Raw genomic sequence first — 21,581 nt, 5'->3', positions numbered from 1 at the left:
GTGATTGAGACGCTTCCTTCCAGCTTCAGAAACCTTGTTCAGCCAGAGAAATCCTTGTTGAATTGAGCCTGATGAGGCTTAAGCTAAATAGATTTAGTTTTGATAACACTCCGCTATGTACCGGCTCATTTAAAATAGTTGGCATATAGCTAAAATATTCATTCGGAAAATATAGACGAAGCAAGGTTCTAGGTAGTAGAATAGAATTTTTATAGATTTAACTCTTAAAATAGTAATTAGCTGAAGTTCAAAGAAAACCATAAGTGGTTCAATCTCATTGGCAAGTGGTTAAATCACTCACGGTAGGCCGTAAGTCTCCCACCGTAAGATCCCGCCAAAGATTTTTTTTAATTAAAAGCTAGTTGCCATCAAGTTATTGGCCAATTGGATACAAAGCCAAGACAGATAGTCTGAGTGAGAGGAAAAGCTGGCATAAGCCTTTTTCAGGATCGCATAAAAAATTATGTCATTTTCACTTGTTCATAGATAGTCTATCATCCATCCTAGGGAAGCATTCGAAACAATGCGTCAATAGAATTTTTATCGATTGAATTGCTAAAATAGTAATTAGCTGTCAAACTCAAGGTAAACCATAAGAGGTTAAATCTCATTGAGCAGGCCGTAAGTCTCCCGCCATAAAGGATATATCAACAGAATGCGTCAATTGAATTTTTATAGATTGAACTGTTGAAATAGTAATTAGCTGTCCAACTCAAGGAAAACCATAAGTGGTTAAACTTCACAGGCCGTAAGTCTGCCGCCGTAAAAGATATATCAAAAAGATGCGTCAACAGAATTTTTATGGATTTAACTGCTGAAATAGTAATTAGCTGTCCAACTCAAGGAAAACCATAAGAGGTTAAATCTCATTGAGCAGGCCGTAAGTATCCCACCATAAAAGATATACAACAGAATGCGTCAATAGAATTTTCATAGATTGAACTGCTGAAATAGTAATTAGCTGTCCAACTCAAGGAAAACCATAAGTCATTAAATTTCATTGGACAGGCCGTAAATATGCCGCCGTAAAAGATACATCAAAAGGATGCGTCAACAGAATTTTTATAGATTGAACTGCTGAAATAGTAATTAGCTGTCAAACTCAAGGTAAACCATAAGAGGTTAAATCTCATTGAGCAGGCCGTAAGTCTCCCGCCATAAAGGATATATCAACAGAATGCGTCAATTGAATTTTTATAGATTGAACTGTTGAAATAGTAATTATCTTTCCAACTCAAGGAAAACCATAAGTGGTTAAATTTCATTGGACAGGCCGTAAATCTGCCGCCATAAAAGATATATCAAAAGGATGCGTCAATAGAATTTTTATAGATTGAACTGCTGAAATAGTAATTAGCTGTCCACCTCAAGGAAAACCATAAGAGGATAAATCTCATTGAGCATGCCGTAAGTCTCCCACCCTAAAAGATATGCAACAGAATGCGTCAATAGAATTTTTATAGATTGAACTGCTGAAATAGTAATTAGCTGTCCAACTTAAGGAAAACCATAAGAGGATAAATCTCATTGAGCATGCCGTAAGTCTCCCATCATAAAAGATATTCAAAAGAATGCGTCAATAGAAGTTTTATAGATTGAACTGCTGAAATAGTAATTAGCTATCCAACTCAAGGGAAACGATAAGAGGTTAAATCTCATTGAGCATGCCGTAAGTATTCCACCATAAAAAATATACAACAGAATGCGTCAATAGAATTTTTATAGATTGAACTGCTGAAATAGTAATTAGCTGTCCAACTCAAGGAAAACCATAAGTCATTAAATTTCATTGGACAGGCCGTAAATTTGCCGCCGTAAAAGATACATCAAAAGGATACGTCAATAGAATTTTTATAGATTGAACTGCTGAAATAGTAATTAGCTGTCAAACTCAAGGTAAACCATAAGAGGTTAAATCTCATTGAGCATGCCGTAAGTCTCCCATCATAAAAGATATTCAAAAGAATGCGTCAATAGAAGTTTTATAGATTGAACTGCTGAAATAGTAATTAGCTATCCAACTCAAGGTAAACCATAAGAGGATAAATCTCATTGAGCAGGCCGTAAGTATCCCACCATAAAAGATATACAACAGAATGCGTCAATAGAATTTTTATAGATTGAACTGCTGAAATAGTAATTAGCTGTCCAACTCAAGGAAAACCATAAGTCATTAAATTTCATTGGACAGGCCGTAAATTAGCCGCCGTAAAAGATACATCAAAAGGATACGTCAATAGAATTTTTATAGATTGAACTGCTGAAATAGTAATTAGCTGTCCAACTCAAGGAAAACCATAAGTCATTAAATTTCATTGGACAGGCCGTAAATTTGCCACCGTAAAAGATACATCAAAAGGATGCGTCAATAGAATTTTTATAGATTGAACTGCTGAAATAGTAATTAGCTGTCCAACTCAAGGAAAACCTTAAGAGATTAAATCTCATTGAGCATGCCGTAAGTCTCCCATCATAAAAGATATTCAAAAGAATGCGTCAATAGAAGTTTTATAGATTGAACTGCTGAAATAGTAATTAGCTATCCAACTCAAGGGAAACGATAAGAGGTTAAATCTCATTGAGCATGCCGTAAGTATCCCACCATAAAAAATATACAACAGAATGCGTCAATAGAATTTTCATAAATTGAACTGCTGAAATAGTAATTAGCTGTCCAACTCAAGGAAAACCATAAGTCATTAAATTTCATTGGACAGGCCGTAAATTTGCCACCGTAAAAGATACATCAAAAGGATGCGTCAATAGAATTTTTATAGATTGAACTGCTGAAATAGTAATTAGCTGTCCAACTCAAGGAAAACCTTAAGAGATTAAATCTCATTGAGCATGCCGTAAGTCTCCCAGCATAAAAGATATACAACATAATTTTTATAGATTGAACTGCTGAAATAGTAATTAGCTGTCCAACTCAAGGAAAACCATAAGAGGTTAAATCTCATTGAGCATGCCGTAAGTATCCCACCATAAAAGATATACATCAGAATGCGTCAACATAATTTTTATAGATTGAACTGCTGAAATAGTAATTAGCTGTCCAACTCAAGGAAAACCATAAGAGGTTAAATCTCATTGAGCATGCCGTAAGTATCCCACCATAAAAGATATACATCAGAATGCGTCGACATAATTTTTATAGATTGAACTGCTGAAATAGTAATTAGCTGTCCAACTCAAGGTAAACCATAAGTGGTTAAATCTCATTGAACAGGCCGTAAGTCTCCCGCCATAAAAGATATATAAACGGAATGCGTCAATAGAATTTTTATAGATTAAACTGCTGAAATAGTAATTAGCTGTCCAACTCAAGGCAAACCATAAGTGGTTAAATCTCATTGAGCAGGCCGAAAGTCTCCCGCCATAAAAGATATATAAACGGAATGCGTCACTAGAATATTTATAGACTAAACTGCTGAAATATTAATTAGCTGTCCAACTCAAGGAAAACCCTAAGTGGTTAAATCTCATTGGGCAGACCGTACGTCTCCCGCCGTGAAGGATATATTAATAGGATGCATCAATAGAATCTTTGTAGATTGAACTGCTGAAATAGTAATTAGCTGTCCAACTCAAGGCAAACCATAAGTGGTTAAATCTCATTGAGCAGGCCGCAAGTCTCCCGCCATAAAAGATATATAAACGGAATGCGTCACTAGAACATTTATAGACTAAACTGCTGAAATAGTAATTAGCTGTCCAACTCAAGGCAAAACCTAAGTGGTTAAATCTCATTGAGCAGGCAGTAAGTCTCCCTCCATAAAAGATATATAAACGGAATGCGTCAATAGAATATTAATAGACTAAACTGCTGAAATAGTAATTAGCTGTCCAACTCAAGGCAAACCATAAGTGGTTAAATCTCATTGAGCAGGCCGTAAGTCTCCCGCCATAAAAGATATATAAACGGAATGCGTCACTAGAACATTTATAGACTAAACTGCTGAAATATTAATTAGCTGTCCAAATCAAGGAAAAACATAAGTGGTTAAATCTCATTGAGCAGGCAGTAAGTCTCCCACCATAAAAGATATATAAACGGAGTGCGTCACTAGAATATTAATAGACTAAACTGCTGAAATAGTAATTAGCTGTACAACTCAAGGTAAACCATAAGTGGTTAAATCTCATTGAACAGGCCGTAAGTCTCCCTCCATAAAAGACATATAAACTGAATGCTTCAATAGAATTTTTATAGATTGAACTGCTGAAATAGTAATTAGCTGTCCAACTCAAGGGAAACCATAAGTGGTTAAATCTCATTGAGCAGGCCGTAAGTCTCCCGCCATAAACGATATATAAACGGAATGCGTCACTAGAATATTTATAGACTAAACTGCTGAAATATTAATTAGCTGTCCAACTCAAGGAAAACCCTAAGTGGTTAAATCTCATTGGGCAGACCGTAGGTCTCCCGCCGTGAAGGATATATTAAAAGGATGCATCAATAGAATCTTTGTAGATTGAACTGCTGAAATAGTAATTAGCTGTCCAACTCAAGGCAAACCATAAGTGGTTAAATCTCATTGAGCAGGCCGTAAGTCTCCCGCCATAAAAGATATATAAACGGAATGCGTCAATAGAATTTTTATAGATTAAACTGCTGAAATAGTAATTAGCTGTCCAACTCAAGGCAAACCATAAGTGGTTAAATCTCATTGAGCAGGCCGCAAGTCTCCCGCCATAAAAGATATATAAACGGAATGCGTCACTAGAATATTTATAGACTAAACTGCTGAAATATTAATTAGCTGTCCAACTCAAGGAAAACCCTAAGTGGTTAAATCTCATTGAGCAGGCAGTAAGTCTCCCACCATAAAAGATATATAAACGGAATGCGTCACTAGAATATTTATAGACTAAACTGCTGAAATATTAATTAGCTGTCCAACTCAAGGAAAACCATAAGTGGTTAAATCTCATTGAGCAGGACGTAAGTCTCCCTCCATAAAAGACATATAAACGGAATGCGTCAATAGAATTTTTATAGAGTAAACTGCTGAAATAGTAATTAGCTGTTCAACTCAAGGCAAACCATAAGTGGTTAAATCTCATTGAGCAGGCCGTAAGTCTCCCGCCATAAAAGATATATAAACGGAATGCGTCACTAGAATATTTATAGACTAAACTGCTGAAATATTAATTAGCTGTCCAACTCAAGGAAAACCCTAAGTGGTTAAATCTCATTGGGCAGACCGTACGTCTCCCGCCGTGAAGGATATATAAAAAGGATGCATCAATAGAATTTTTGTAGATTGAACTGCTGAAATAGTAATTAGCTGTCCAACTCAAGGAAAACCATAAGAGGTTAAATCTCTTATGGTTGAGGGATTAAATCTCTTACGCGGGAGGGATTTTCTACGGAGGGAAATTAACAGAGGGGGAGAAATTTTCCTGGGATAATTTTTTGTGGAGGGAGTTTTTGCATGAAGGAATTGGTGAAAGACACCCATGAGAGGTGTCTGCTGGGAGGGGGTGAGATTTTCTGCGGAGGGTCAGATGGGAATTTTCCGGGGAACAATTTACCACACGGGGGGAAGATTTCTGGGGGGATTTTCAACGAGGGGGGGGGGTTATCTGGGAGAACATACCAGGGGGGGATTTCAACTGAGGAGGAGTTTCCTGCAGAGAGAAATTTTCCAGGAGGGGCGAGTTCAACGGGGAAAATTTTCAAAAGCTTTTAAATTTAAAAATACGATCGCTAATACGCCGATTAATACGCCGGTAGATTTTCCATGTGGAGGAACGATCAATGGGCGAATTTTTTTTCAAATACTTTCAAATTTAAAAATCAAACCGTTACTAATACGCGGGGGGGTGTCAGCAGGGATGGGGGTTCAGGAGAAAAGTAAGGAAAATGAAGAATTATGATGTAAAACATTTGATTACTAAAAAGATTCGTTCCGAATAATAAGCAAACCACCAGCAGGAGTGGATGACTGATGTCACACAATTAATGATTTGTGGCCAGTGATTGAGGATACCACTAATTTTGCTATAAAAAAGAAGAAATGAATAAAACATTAATGCCTACCTTTTGGCAACTAGAAGCACTTGCTCCGGCCAAGGAGTCCATTACTTTTAAAAAAGGTATCGACACTGCAGGGTACAACAACGTGACCTCTGTTAATACCAGACCTAGTCCAACGTCTAAGCCATCAGTCCAAAAATCTTCGGCAATGCTACGAGATGTCAAAACTTCTTCCATTATCGCATTTAAATCTTCTGATGTGCCAAGAGCTGTTGGCTCCAATTTTGAAGACAGGGTTGTCAGAAACTCATAAATTATAGGATGAATTATCTCCTAAAAAACAGATTTTTGTCAGGATAATTATGGTGAGTCAAGTAATCACTAGGGAAGAGCAATAAAGTTTAACTAAACTGGCCAAAAAGGGGCGACAGACAATAGAAACACCTTTTAAAAACGCTACAAGATCCCATAGACCAAAACTTATTGGCCCAAATTTTGACAAGAGGGTTGTGTGGAGATACATTGACTAGAGGATGATTAATCCTCCAAAAGAGATCGCCTAAATTCATTTAAAGCCCATCTATGTTTCAAAAATTATAAATGACATAGAAGCAGTTAGATGGCGTTTTTAAATAATTTCAAGACCTGCATGGGTTTTTTTGCCAAAAGAGCCTACGTATTTGTTCTAACTTGTAGTTTATGTTAGCTGATTTGAGCAGTTTTTAACAGTTGAGTCTTAGTAACTCAAAAACATATGGCTAACACAGTCAAATATCACTACTACAACTCATTGCAGTACCAAGCCACCTGTGGCCACTACAGCTGCACATGTTCCTCCTCCGCCCAAACCTGTTCCACGCTTCACTTTTTAGACCCTCCAACTAAGCCCCAAGTCCCTTTAATTAATTTCTTATGACTTCTTCCCTCCAGAGGCTATCCAGGGGCGACCTGCTTTTCGTATGGCCCCAGATTGACGGCTAGAAAGCATAACCAATTATGCTAGAAAGCATAAGATAATCTATCACCCTTCATCTGTAATAAGTGGTCTAGCCATCACAACCCTTTTTTCGTTCTAGGCTTAGAATGGAGGACTAAGCCCGTTTTTCGAACGGCTGTTTAATACATGATCAGTCAAACGAGAAACTATAACTGCTCTTACAAAATTCCTCTCGAATACATCTAACATATCTTTTTAAAGCTTTTGAAGTGACCGAGTTTCAAAGCCATACTTGACCTTATGGCTTCCAATACATATCACTTTGTCCTTTTCGTGGCTTCCAATACACTTATTTTAATTCAGAAACTTATCTTCCTCTTCTTCCAAGCTCTTTTTGACTGCGAAAAAAACAGCGCCTTGGCTGTTCATTTTTTTTTTTTTTTACTTTTCCCACCGTACTGAAAATAATCGTAATAGTCTCAAATAATCTTCTTAGCCTTAAAATAATCTAAATATATATCCAAGAGTTTCCGTATTATTTGACCTACAGATCCACTGTCCAGGAGCAGTGGATCAAGCTTCATTACTGAAGGTAGTAAGACTAGGTTCAAGAAGTCAATTATCATTATTGACCGTTATTTGGAGTTACATTCACCGTGAAATGGTGAAGAACAACAAATTTAAATACTTAAATATTCAAATTTAGGCAAACAGCCTAACGCTGCATTCCCTTCCATGTCTACGATGAAGAAAAAGAAACAAGTTTTGCACGTATCTTATGTTTTAGAACGAAAATAATGACATTTATAATGCCCAAAATATCCAATAAATACTACCCAAAATAACAAAATCAATACCCCAAAAAATGTGGGAACACACTCCAAGATTCGGTCTTGGGAGATACAACAAAATGAAGCTTTTAATACCTACAAACATAAGAAAAGAAAAAGAAAGAAAAATATGATATTATATTGGACAATTTACTAATTTATCTTGAAATCCACATACTCATATCATATCCTTGATATTCATATTTAGGTAAACAGCCTAACTGTGCATTTCTTTCCATGCTTACAGTAATGAAAAAGAATCTAGTTTTGTTCGTAACTTATGTTTTGGAACAGAAATAATAACACTTATAATGCCCAAAATACCCAAATAATGATACCCAATATACAGAAAAACGATACCCAAAAAATGGAAGAACGTACCCCAAGATTCGATCTTGGTAGAAAAAACCAAACGAAGCTTTAAATGTCTACAAACACGAAGCTATATGAAAGAGAAAGAAAAATTTAAGATTATATTGCATCAGTTACTTAAAAATCTACAAGAAAGTATTGAAAACATTTATAAATGTACCAATTTACTAATCTTAATTATAATATAATTATAGATATAATATATATAATAAGACAGTAAATAAATATAATAAATAAACATAAAATAATATTATATAATATAATGAATATATATTTATATGAAATATTATAAATGAATATAATAAATATGTATTATATTATTTATTTATATAAGATATTATAAATAAAATGTAATGAATAAATATAATAATTATATGCTATAGATATAATATATATAAATTTACTAACTTACCTTGATATCCACATTTCTTGTCATCGTAGCTATATATCCAAGAACTCTTTGTTCAACTGCTTTTTGGCCCAATGATTGGTATTTAATAAGAGCCTCATCCCCCAAAGGACCAAGACTCTGCATTATCATCCAGCTGACAAGAAGGGGCCCGTGCTCTTTCTGCATTCCCATTCCACTTAGAACTACTTCAATTTCTCCGACAGTAGAGCCATCTTCAAGAATAGGATGGTCAAGGCTGTGAAAGTAAAAATTATTCAGTGAGTGTGAACAGGGTAGAACAATTCAGTCAGTTCAGAGTGAATAGGTAATAATAGTCCAGTCCAATTAATTCTACTTTCTTCACTTTTTCGCATGCTGACCAACTATCTGCGTTGCGCAGGTACCTATCTCTCGATTCGACGCCTTTAGCAAGGAGTGCCATGCGTGGTTGGGAGAAAAAATCAGACACTTTCCATGTTTTTCCCTCATATTGTTTCCTCCGTGATATTTTCCATGTACTCGTTTAGAGCCGGGTTGACTCAGTCTGAGCTTACAGAGTTATTCCATTGACCCGGTTCCAAACCGAATTACCAGTGAAACTATGAATCGAACCCCTGACCTCGGGATTTCGAGTCTGGAACGCTAATCACTCGGTCTTGGACGGCTTGATCAATGCAAACAGGCTGATGATAACTCAGTCTATTCATCCGTTGACAATAGTTCTATGCCTACAGGATTACAATTTCATTTACTTTGAACGGTATATAAAGAGAAAATTATTGTTAACAGAATAGTCATTCGATTTGAAGAGAATAATCGAAAATATCAACGAAAAAGAAAAGAGAAAAAATCAGCGAAATTTGTGCCCACATCTTTCTGAAAACAAAGTAGACGACGTATGCGCAGGATTTTTTTTTCGTGAGGGGAGGGGGTAGGATTAAAGCAAACAAATTATTTTGTGATTTGATTGAAAAAGCAAAAAATTTGGATTGGGGGGGAGAGACCCCCAAGGCCCCCCCCCCCCTGTGTGCATGCCTACCATGGCCAACTAGACCACAATCACTGTTAAAAACGCTTTTAGTGTTGTTTAATGTTGCAGAATCACAGCCGACTCCACAAATTCAGTAGGAGCATGAGGAAGGGTTTAGGCGCGAAAAATTAATGGAAAGTCTGCTAACTTTTGGGTGGTTTAAGTCTGTCACATGTAGGAGTTGTTATAGCAACAAAAAAAAAGACAAAATTAACTACAAAAGTAGCAACAATTCCACAAATACATATTTTCCACAGGCAATGTAGCGATTGTTTAGCATTGTTTTTCTCCAAAATCGAAACAGACTATAATAATTAGCATGTAGTAATTGGGACTATAATAATAATACACTATAGTACTAAAGAATATATTGTTAGGGGGGTACGAAGGACCTGGCGCCCCCTAGCCCCCATCCCCTTCCAAGAACGACACTGCCTAGGTTATCAGCCTTTTTCTAAATACCACTCTTCTTTGTAAGAAATTTGTGCTCTTTAAAAATAAAACATTTTACCAATAGCTCTTTCTCTCCTGCCCCTTGAAATATCCAGACTGTTAAAAATGATTCGATTCTTTCCTATATTGCTCACATATGATAATTTAGTAATTTGATTTCTTAGTTGAATAATTAACATAACTAATTTGGTAATTAAAATAAGTAGTAAAAGAAATTAATATAAAAAATTAGACATAAATCAAAATTGTAAAATTTGTCTGATTTTGCCTTGGTTTCTTTTTCAATGAGAAAAGGTTTTAAAAAAATAATTTATCAAAACTCAAAAATCCAGGTAGAATTCGACTTACCTTGACATTGTGCCCGATAAAGGCTTGAGACACATCATTTGAATAAGGATACATGTTTCAAGTTGTCCAATTGTTTCTGTTAAGCCCTCACATCGCCCGTCAAATAGGAAGCGAAGAGGCATTCTTCCTCCAAATCCATTTTTCTAAATTCAAGAAGAAAAGAAAGTAGGATTTATATCATTAACCTATACAAATAAAAACGAATGTATGTCTATCTGTCCTGTATGCATTGCTACACTGTTGATCCGATCGCCAAGAAACTTAAAGAAGTTGTTGAGTAGTACACTCTTGCGAATGATTTTTTTATATGATTTTTTTTTTCTTCAGTTTGAATTTCGATGTTTAATTTTAGGACGTTTAAAAAATTTTAAGACGTTTAGGACGTTTTTGGTCGGCCTCACTTTTATTTGCTCTTCAATTTTCAATTTCAGATATATTGAGTTTGAATTTGAACAGTTACGGTTACCGGTGCGTAGAACAGTCCTAGCCGAGTGGACAGTACGCTCAAATTGGAACCCTTTGTCTGAAGGGCGGGGGTTCGATTCCTGGTGTCACCGGTTATTTGGTTTGGAACGGGTGTCAGTGACGAGACTCTATAATCTCAGCCAGGGTCAAACCAAGTCTAAATGGGCACCAGGGGAAGTCTGGAGAAATTAAGCAGGAAGGGTATGCGGAAGCAAAGGATGGCTGCCTCCCCCCCCCCAACCCCGCATTAAACTTCCTGGCTGAAGGGCCAGGAATTGGATATTCAGTACCGCCGGTAAGGACTGGAATAGTCAAATTCTGTATTACTATTACTACCGGTATGACACACTTTTGCAATGACAATAAACAAAGCACACGGACAATCACTGCAAGTGTGTGGAACACATTTAGAGAATCACTGCTTCTCACATGGACAACTTGTGGACATATAAACAACATTTTGTTCCCTTTGTTGTCCACGTGGACAACATAGAAACGCGTGGTCACTCCAAGCATAGGAAAACCTTCCGATTTATTCGTATATACACCAGACGAAAAAAGAATATAGTCTGAAAGCACTGTAATAAATAAATAAATAGTATTAAAATAATAAATTTTGATCAGTTGTTTGAATTTTTTTCCTTAAACTTCCTTTCTTTTGAGATCGCCGAAGCACAGGACGGGTAAACTAGTTTGAATATCAAACAGATAAATATAACATGATAATACTTACTCATTTCATCCTACGGCTGGTGGGCCAGTATAGAGAACCTATTCAGATCTCTTATGAATTGGGAGAGGGGGCTCTGCCCCCTTAGACCCCCCCCCCCAATAGTCTTTAAAAATACCTTTTATTAGGTATTTCTATTGAAAAATACCATTTTTGTGTCTTAATTTAACAAAAAATTGAAAAAAAAACTACAAATTTTCCCCTGTAGATTTTCAAAAATACATTTTCCCCCAAAAAGTAGCAAGACCCCAAAAGCAACATTTTTGCGTGGATGTGGATTAACATATAAAAAAGCTAGAGAAATAAGGAAATGCAAGAGATATCGCAAATAATCTCTATCAACTTACTCATGTTGGCAACATTTTTCTTTGTTCAACCAGAGCGTGGAACTTAAGTCTGCAATAGGTGGGTTCTAGATAGGAGCCTCAATGGGAGGGGAAGCTTTGCCCCCTTCGATCCCCCCCCCCTCCAGATTTTTCAAGATACCTGTTGTAGAGCATTTTCATACCCTACTTTCCAACACACCTTGACTGAAAAAGGCTCAAATCTGGGAGCCTTTATGACAGGTAAAAAGAAAAATATTTTAGGAGGTTATACATAAAATTTTAGTGTCCTCAAGGTTCACTGTCTACTAATTCACAGTCTACTAAATTCACAAGCTATGAAGTCCACATTTTACTGAAATTCACGGAAGACAAACCAATATAAAGTGCAGACAGTGCAAAAATGAAATTGTACACTAGCTGCATAAAAAAAGACTCTTATCTTAGACGCTCATCTTATTTTTAGTTGCCCCAAAAAGAGATGTTCTTAGTGAACGACCAACAAGCAACCAATAAACCCCACCCAAACAACAAATAAAAAGTTTGTGTGACAACTTTCGTTTTTAACTGTCTAATTATTAGGTTTACCTTTTTAATTATTTTGGTTAATTTTAGTTAATTATAACATTAATTCTTGTTATATATAATTACTTTAGTTAATTTATTAGTTATTTTTAATTTGGTTTTTAACTGCACCAGTTACCGGCACCTCAAACATAGTCGTCACTTTAGATGAGGATAACTTGACTAACAGTCTACAAAACTTCAAAGAAGAGAACAATTGTAAGGTGCACACAATGCGAATGTGAAATGTTACACTAGCTATATAAATAAGACCACCATCTTATTTTCAATTGTCCCCTAAATATATATTTTCAGTGAACCACCTACTGGCAACCAATAGCCTCCCCACCCCACCCTTAATAACAAATAATTAGGTTATTTATAACTTTCGTGTTTGATTCGTTCTTAGTTCCTTCGAGATTCCTCTGAAAGTGATTTAAATTCCTCTAGAATAATCATAAACAGCAATAAATTACTCTACAATGAAATTTTGTTTGATTACACTAGATAACTTTCCTGTTGAATTTACTTTGAAAAGTTCCTCTGAAATATCTCCGAAGATGACTAAAATTCCGAAAATGTTAAATATATAATTTCCATAAACAGAGACATACTGCTCTACCAGCAAATTTGGTTTGGCTATATTTGGTTGGCAAATTTGGTAGTCTACAACAGTAGTTCTCAAACTTATTTAGACACTGTACCCCTTTTTACTCACAAAACATTACAGGTGCTCCTTCTCAGTTACCGGTACTAAGTAAACTATAGCTAAAATATAAATAAAATTGCCAGTCCTAGAGTTAAATGGTTATTTTTTTGGCCAGCCGCGTACCCCATAAAAATTTTTGCGCAACCCCAAAGGGTACGCGTACCCCTTGCCCTAAAAATTGTAGCCAATATACTTCTAAGTCAAACCTAATCAAAACCCCATAATAGAAACCAATTAATTTATTGGTAACTTTTGTTTTCAATCATTATGATTTCTTTTTTGTTCTTTGCTGTTTCTGTCTTTTTGGTTTTTTTTTACTTGAGAAGCAAATTCACTTCAACTACAGCTTGTATTAGATATTTTGACGTCAATAATATTTTAACTGACAATTCAAAACGCCAAAAATACAGTACCCGTAAATTGGTAGCCGCCACCAACAGATGTATTACGTTAGACTTTTTAGCTCCACCTGCTGTGTACTACCTGATCACAGTTGTCAGTCCCAAGTCCAGATAAATTGATGAGGGCAACAGGCTTACACCCTGTCCCCTGGACTTGCTTCGACAAGAAAACCTATCTTGCAACGAAAAGCGACAACTAAGCCTCGGATACTTTTTATTCACAAAATCGATCCTGACAACAGTGGTCAAACCACCCGAAGAATGAACCTCCTTGAAAAGAGTGGTATGAAAATTACCACTTGGAATATTCTGACTTTGAATTTCCCAGGTTCTGAGCTACTCCTCGCTAATGAACTCTAGCAGTATTTTGTTGCTAATCACCGCAAAGCTGTGGAGAATGACGGAGGCACTATCCAGCTATGGCTCCAAATGCTATTCAATGCAATAAAACCCAAGTTCCGTTGGAATGATAGTCTCCGGAAGTTCCTGGACCAGGCTGGAATTTTTCTGTCTGATGCAGAGATCCTTGCTGCAGACCACCCCTCTTGGAGAAGGCTGACGACACTCTCAAGGCTACCCCAGCATGAGGATTAAGTAAGTAAGTGAGTTTATTACCTGGCTAACATGAAGAAGCTGCAGGAAATCCTTCCCATTCCATCTGTATTTCTTCAATGTAATGTTTACAAGGGAAAGAGTCTCAATAATTTCTCGCAAATTGTACCACGCAAAGAGACGCTCGTACTCCTGGATCAATGCTTGACTTTCAAAAACGGGCTGAGACACAACCTCCTCCAGGAGCTGCGTCAACAGTTTAAGAAGGAGCTCTTTTGGACCCTCTCTACCATAACATTTGTCCAAAAAATCCTCGAATATGCACTAAAAAAGAATAATTTCATTAAAGGGTTATTTTAAAACTTAGGCCATCAAAGAATTTAGCACCGTAAATAAGAGAGAGGAGCACTGGCTCGTTTTCAAAATATTACAGACAATTACTTCTCCTTTAAGAGCTGATCCAGAAGTTTAAAAAGATTTTTAGGAAGTTCTATACCGTAGCATTTTCCCAGAAACTCCATGAATTATAAAAGAATAATTTTTGATAAAGAGTTATTTTTTAACTTAGGCCATAGAATAATTCAGCACTTTAAATGAGAGGGAGGAGCACTAGCTGGTTTTTAAAATATTACAGACAATTACTCCTCCTCTAAAAGCTGATCCAGTAGTTTTAAAAAGATTTTATGGACCATCTATACCATAGCATTTTTTCCAAAACCTCCTCAAATTACAAAAGAATAATTCGATAAAGGGTTATTTTTAAACTTGGACCACAAAAGAATTCAGCACTTTAAATAAGAGGGAGGAGCACAAGCGCTTTTTCAAAATATTACAGACATCCTCCTCTAAGAGCTGATCCTGCAGTTCAAGAAAATTTTAATGACCTTCTATAATATAGCATTTTTCCAAAAACGCCTCGAATATGCCCTACAAAAGAGGTTTCAGCACCGTAAAGGGAAGATTGCTCTAGCTCGTTTTTAAAAAATTACAAGCAACAACTCCTCCTCAAGGAACTGATCTATCAGAAGATTTTTAGGACCTTCTCTACAGTAACGATTTTTTTCAACCATAAAGGGGGAGAGGGTACTGCTATATATTCTGTATATTAAAATTCTTCCAAAAACTCCTCAAACAAAATTCTTAAAAATTCCCTATAAATTTGACATAAATCCTCAAAATTCGTCAAGTATGTCCTATGAAAGAATAATTTAATTAGAGGTTTATTGTTAAATTATCGTCATAAAGGTTTTCAGTGCCATAAAGGGCAATATTACAAACAGTAACTCCTTCACTAGGAACTAATCTAGCACGTTACCTCGTAAGAAGATTTTTAGGACCTTCTGTACCGTAACATTTCTCTATAAACACATCGAACATGCCAACAAAAGGGGTGTCGCCAACGGATTGTGCTTACCTGAAAAGTATTCCTCTTGAAATATTTTTGACGCTGCCATAGTAATCAAAGTCTACATTTATTATGACATTTTGCCCTATTGCCTGCCCTATTGCACTTTTGTCTTATTGCTTCCAATCATTCGGAAGAACTCTTAAGACCAAGAAACCCAATCCCAGGACCAAACCATCTTGATGGGCGAATAACATTTGTTTGTGGGTGCTAGTACTTTCTCGTTTCGAAAATATTCATTAACCAAATGATTTGTAAACTGAGCAGTTACCAAAGAGGCGGCGCAAGAACGAAGCTCCTTAGGCGGCGCAAGAACGATATACCACATCAAATATACGAAGGCTCTCTGACTACCGACTACGAGCTGTTGTAGATAATAATATTGAGACTAAAAGTTCTTCCCCGTAGGGTTTCCTCGATCGTAGTTGGAGTACTCTATTTTCCGCCGCAGTCGAGTTACAGGCGGGAATTCATAGCCCATCTACAAGCAGGTTTAGATGAGATTAAAAAGAGACGCCCAAACAGTTCCGCGGTTCTTATGGGAGACTTCAACAACCTACCACCCAGCTGGATTGAACGATCACTAGACTTGAAGCCAGTTGTTCGTGAAAAGACAACTCAAAGTCTGTCATCGATCTCATCTTCACAGATATTTCCAATTTTTATAGTGATCCAGTAACGCTGCCGAGTCTAGGTAAAAGTGCACACTTCTGTGTGCACTGGTGTCCCAGTGAGGAAAAGAGAATAGGAACCAAGAAAACTTATTTAAGCTGACCTCTGACTGAGTCTGGAAAAGATCTATTTCGAAAAACTGGAAAAGTTTGTACGAAAACTGCAATGTCAACGACATGTATAGATTATTTTCTATTGAAATACGGATAGCTTATGATGTATATTTTCCAGAGAAGACAGTCACAGTAACCTCAGGTGGCAAGCCTTGGGCTAACTCACGCCTGAAAAGGCTGATACGGAAGCGCAACAGGCTCCATAAAAAGGGAAAGATGGGCGAAGCTCCCAACTTGAGGAATCAAGTGGTCTATGAATTTAGGTTGGGTGAGAAGTCCTACGGTTCGAAAATGAACGAGCTCATGTCCACAAAACCAGTCGGTTACAATAAAGGAATACGGCTTCTCACTGGCTCCTCTGTAAGGCAAAGTATAAGCGTATACAACGAATCTGGGAATAAGCTTGATGCAAACGCTATTAATCAGTATTTCCCTAGTATTTAACGAAGCAATACACCGATTTCCAGTGTTCCCCCTTCGCTGTTCCATTTGAAATACTTGTGATTTTCCCTCGCGAATTTGCAAAGCTTCTTGAGAGACTAGACCCCAATAAGGCAACTTACCCTGGAGACATTCCAGCAACCCTGTATAAAGAAAACGCAGCCTTTCTAGCTGAACCTCTGACTGCCTTTTTAAACCAATGTCTGTTGAGTGGTACCTTTCCGGATGATTTAAAAAAAGTAGTCGTAACGCCAATACCTAAAATTTCGAATCCAAAAGGGGCGAGTGACCTACGACCTTTATCTTCAACCCCTATTGTACCATAAGTTTTTGAACGTTTTCTATAGAAATGATTACTAGAAGATTTCTGTGATATAATAGATCCCTGTCAGTATAGATTTAGCAAAGAATCTAACACAGTATATTATATCATCAAAATTGTTGAAGAACCCCTGGAGCATCTAGAAAATAAAGATGCATTTATAGAAATATTACAAGCAGACTTAGAAAAGGCTTTCGACAAATCAAGCCATCCGGATATTCGTGAGTCAATGACAGATTTTAGAGCTTTTTTTTAGTTCGGATAGATTATAGTTTTTTACACGGACGGCAACAGTGTGTTAGTGCTGATGGGGTACGATCGGATTTTCTTGAGCTTTTCTGTGGAATACCCCAAGGTACCAAAACGGGACCTGTTTTATTTTTAATACTGTGCAACAAAATTGGACTTGGCATGAAAACAGAGCAAAGTTTGCAGATGATTTATCATTGCTGATACTTCAGAAGCTAGAATCCATAATTAGTACGGATGGCACAATTCGCCGTTTGGAGGCTAACTGCGAAGAAAAACGGCTTTCAATTAATAGGAAAAAGTCAGCACTTGTGACAGTCTCGTTTTTGAAAAAAAAAAGAAGTTCCTAGTCAAAGTGACATAAATGTACCAATTGTAAATAATATGACAATTTTAGGCGTGACTTTTAACTCAAAAATGTCATGGATGGATCATGTAAATAATTGTACTAAGAAGGCGAATATAGCGTTGTTACAATTCGGCGATTCAGTTTTAGGCGTTTTTCACTGTTGAATTTTTATAAACTGTACATTCTGAGTATTTTAGAGTATGCTTGTCCTGTGTGGCATCCAAGGCTAAGTAAAGAGCAAAGAAATGACCTTGAGAATGTGCAGGAACGAGCTACCCGTCTGATATTAGGTCCGGAATTCACGAACTATGATGATAGCCTTAAAATCCTAGACCTAGAAAGACTTGATGCCAGGTGACACCAGCTTACAATAGCCTTTGGACAGAGGCTTTTGGAGTCAAGCAGGCACCAAGGCTTACTCCCTGAACTGGCACGAACAGGATATAATACAAGGCATCAGAACAAAGTGGATCCTTGTAAGCCCGCAGTTACCAACCGATACAGACAGTCTTTTCGACAATATTTTATGTATCATTTTAATAAGCATATGACAAGGAAGAGTGAATATTTAAATTATATTTTGTGTCTCATTTAATTCACGTTATTTGACATAATAAATTCGTATCGTATCGTAAGAGGTAGACAATAAAGAGGTAGTTCATCTTCAATCTTCGCAGTGTGTGGCTGCTTCATTGATGTGATGAAATAATTTCATCTGAAATAAGGGGATCTCATATGTTTTCCTTTCAACTTGATAATTTGACCGACGTTAGTTCACTTTCACATGTCCCTTCAGTATGGCTAGAGCCGTCCTTGCCAAGTGGCTAGCACGCCAGTCTTGAAATCCTGTGCCTGTGAGGACAGAGGTTTGAGACTTGATGTCGCAGGTTATTTGTTTTGTAAAGGGTTCTCTGGCGTGACTCTGTAAGCACAGCCAGAGTCAACCCAGCTCTAAAAAGACACCTGGAAAATCTGTAGAGGATAAACAGGAACGGCTTACGAAAGAACAGAAGGGCTGGTCCCCAGCCCCCCATTATACTCCTGTCTGAAGGGTTGTGAAACATATAGCACCACTCGCTTGGACTTCAGAGTCTAGTGCCACAACCTTTAGCTTTTTTTTACCTTTTCACTTTCCAGTGTACTAGTTCTACGAGCTAAAATCATCATTGAGCCAAAAACTGCTATGAAAGCTGTGAAGACATCATACAGATAACTGATGTACAATGCGTCATTCGTATCTTAAAGTTTCCAAGCTTTCTTTTTGAGTATTGGTGCCTGAACGTCCACGAAATTGGATTTTCAACTCTTCTGAAGATCGATCTGCAGATCGACAAAAGTAAGGAATAAGCTCGATGCTCTAGATGACACGAGACTGGTCTTGACAAAAATTAACATGGAAAGAAAGAGGGGGGGGGGGGTGAACATATTTGAAAAAAATCTCAAAAGGATTGCGCTTAAGAAAAATCACAGCCTATGAAAAGAGCGAGAAAATAAAAATTAAATATCTTTACCGTTCGGTTTGTTTTATTAAGAACGCCGTCGATTATACATTTGAGGGTCTGCAGAAGGTATTGCCTCTCTGATTTATAAAACTGAAAAAGCTCTAAAAGGAGATTGTTGAACTTCCTCTCATCTTTGATTGTTTCCTCTGCTGACAACGCTGTACCTCTGAAGCTAGAGGTCATATAATGAAATAGTAGATCTTCAGCATCAGAATTACTTATGTTCTGAAATAAAATTCATTAGTTAAAACGAATTAGACACATGCAAATACAGAAACACTGAGGACTCTGAAGCCCATCTGACCAGCCATGGCAAACACTAGCCTTACTAGATTTTAACTATGGTGCACCTGAAATTCAACTCGACCATCTTAACTCTACCCAATTGAAAATCAAGACAAACATAAAATGTTGCTGAAAAACAAAATTAAGAAATAGCCTAAAACTTGATTTTGAATGAAGGCGGTAATTTTTGTAAGCGAACAAGATTAAGCAAGGATGCCAAGTGAATTATTATTGGCATGTCTGATTGGAAGCAAAATCCTTCGAAGTCTAATTAACAAAACATTTTGTAAAAAAGAAACCTTTGAATGCCAATCTGATTATCAGTAGTACAATTTATCAGTCCACAAAAACGGAGCTGTCATTCATTTTAAAAACAACAAAAGAGGTCAAAAAATACAACGAAAGGGATCAAACTAAACTAATTTCATAGAGAATTGATTTCAATCATCTCCAATTTCAGCCATTTTTTGGGCGCAAGGCGAGAGTTTTAGCCTAATGAGGTCAAAGTGATATTGAGCACCAATTCTGAGAGTACCAAATGACTTAGAACTAACAAAAGCTGTTTTATTAATGTTGCATCTTCTAAGGATAAGATTTGTCAGAAGGACTATCCTTGAAAAACGTGAAAATTGTGACACCAAAATTAATATTTAGATTTTAGCCTCCCTCCCAAAACAAAAATATTAGAAAAAAGGCACTTTTTAAAAGAAATTTACAGTTCTGGTATCATGACTGTACTAGCATTAGATTTGAAAACAACAAGTAGAGGTGGAGGGGGAGGCAAACAGCTTCCGTTTAGAAGAGTATCCTACTGGATATTACGTTAAAAACGAACAAAAGTTATATTTTAATGAAAACAAGTTTTTTTTTTCCAAATGAAAAGAGAAGAGTTTGTTAAGCATTGAAGCTTAAGCGACAAATCCAAGTATACATTTCTGAATTGCCTTTAAAATACTTGAACTGAAAATGTTATTGTCCAAAGCAAAGGCATAAAATTCCCAATGGCCGGCGTTTACCCCCCCCCCGCCTGGAAAATAAGGCTTTCCAAATTTGAGAATTTTATTTGACTTTTGTTTTTTTTTTTCGTAGGGGGAAGAAATGTCGGTACTTGTGTATTATGCACCACTCACTGAAGTTACGTGTGTAGAACTCGAGAACAAACCGGTTTTTTCGTTATTTTTTTCAGCTTAGCGCGAGACAAGACAAAGACAAGTGACAGAATATATCTGAAAAGTATAATTTGGGCTATATATTGGAGGATAAGGGGGAGGGGGTACAGTATCTGGACGACTCTCAACCAAAATTGATTCCTTAAGACTAGTCTATAACTTTTCAGTAGCCATATACCAAGAAAGAATTGTTTTCTGACTTCAAACTGCCCATGCTCCTCCCAGATGATACCCTCCCTAGATGGTTACCCCTCGAAAAATTATCACTGCGTATAAAATTTCACTCATTTGATAAAACTACCAGTTCAATAAAAATTTCTTCTCTTGTACTTTTTTTCTTCTGTCAAGATGTGATGCATTCGTAAAAACAAACGTGCTTTCACTCATTTATAAGCAAATGTTAATTTTTTACTTGTCAACCTCGCAAATTCTTGATTAATCTTGATAACTAAGCCCCCTGGAGAGGTCGCTAGTTGAAGCTTTGTCCTTTGACAAATTCAGCCTGAAAATTGAGCAATAGACTACCACGTCACCTTTACTTCTAATGTTGACGTAATCTTCATTTGAAACGCTTTCCAGGCCCATACCTGTTTTTTTTTTAAATAAATATAAATGACACTCAATTTAAAAACAAAACGAAGTATGTTGAAAAAAAATTATGCTAGCTAAAATACAATTTTAAAAGCAAACAAACATTAGTTTTCGAATTCAAATTTCAAATGTAACTAATTTAAAATCATAAAGATGGACCTAATCTGAATGAGCATTAAGTTATCGCTCTATAAACAGTGACGTGCGCTAGGGGGAAAGGAGGGCTTATTTAGGCTCCAAGACAATAAATCTGGCCATAGGGGGGGATGATAAAAGTGCATTTCAGGGTGACAAGAAGTATTAATCTGAATGATGATGTGCATTTCAGCAACACTTGAGTTACTTATCTGATGAATCCTAATTCCCCCTTACGTAATTCAACATAGATACAA

General features: G+C 36.6%; 1 protein-coding gene across 1 annotated transcript in view; it reads right to left on the bottom strand.

The window, feature by feature from the left end:
* Nup188 (nuclear pore complex protein Nup188) overlaps positions 1 to 21,183 on the bottom strand; it is a 118,913-nt gene extending 97,730 nt beyond the window's left edge. The window contains exons 1-6 of the mRNA XM_089101215.1: positions 21,124 to 21,183; positions 19,154 to 19,369; positions 14,155 to 14,415; positions 10,348 to 10,490; positions 8,538 to 8,772; positions 6,050 to 6,319 (exon numbers count right to left, since the gene is read on the bottom strand). Of these exons, the coding sequence (XP_088957341.1) occupies positions 6,050 to 6,319; positions 8,538 to 8,772; positions 10,348 to 10,490; positions 14,155 to 14,415; positions 19,154 to 19,369; positions 21,124 to 21,183 (1,185 nt within the window). The remainder of the gene's footprint in view (positions 1 to 6,049; positions 6,320 to 8,537; positions 8,773 to 10,347; positions 10,491 to 14,154; positions 14,416 to 19,153; positions 19,370 to 21,123) is intronic.
* Between the last annotated feature and the right edge of the window lie 398 nt (positions 21,184 to 21,581).

Source organism: Artemia sp. Qi Xiang Cuo, chromosome 15, assembly GCF_049724085.1.
Source record: "Artemia sp. Qi Xiang Cuo chromosome 15, ASM4972408v1, whole genome shotgun sequence".
NCBI classification, from domain to species: domain Eukaryota; kingdom Metazoa; phylum Arthropoda; class Branchiopoda; order Anostraca; family Artemiidae; genus Artemia; species Artemia sp. Qi Xiang Cuo.
Note: the sequence above shows the minus strand (reverse complement) of the source record. Positions and strands in the feature narration are given on the sequence as shown.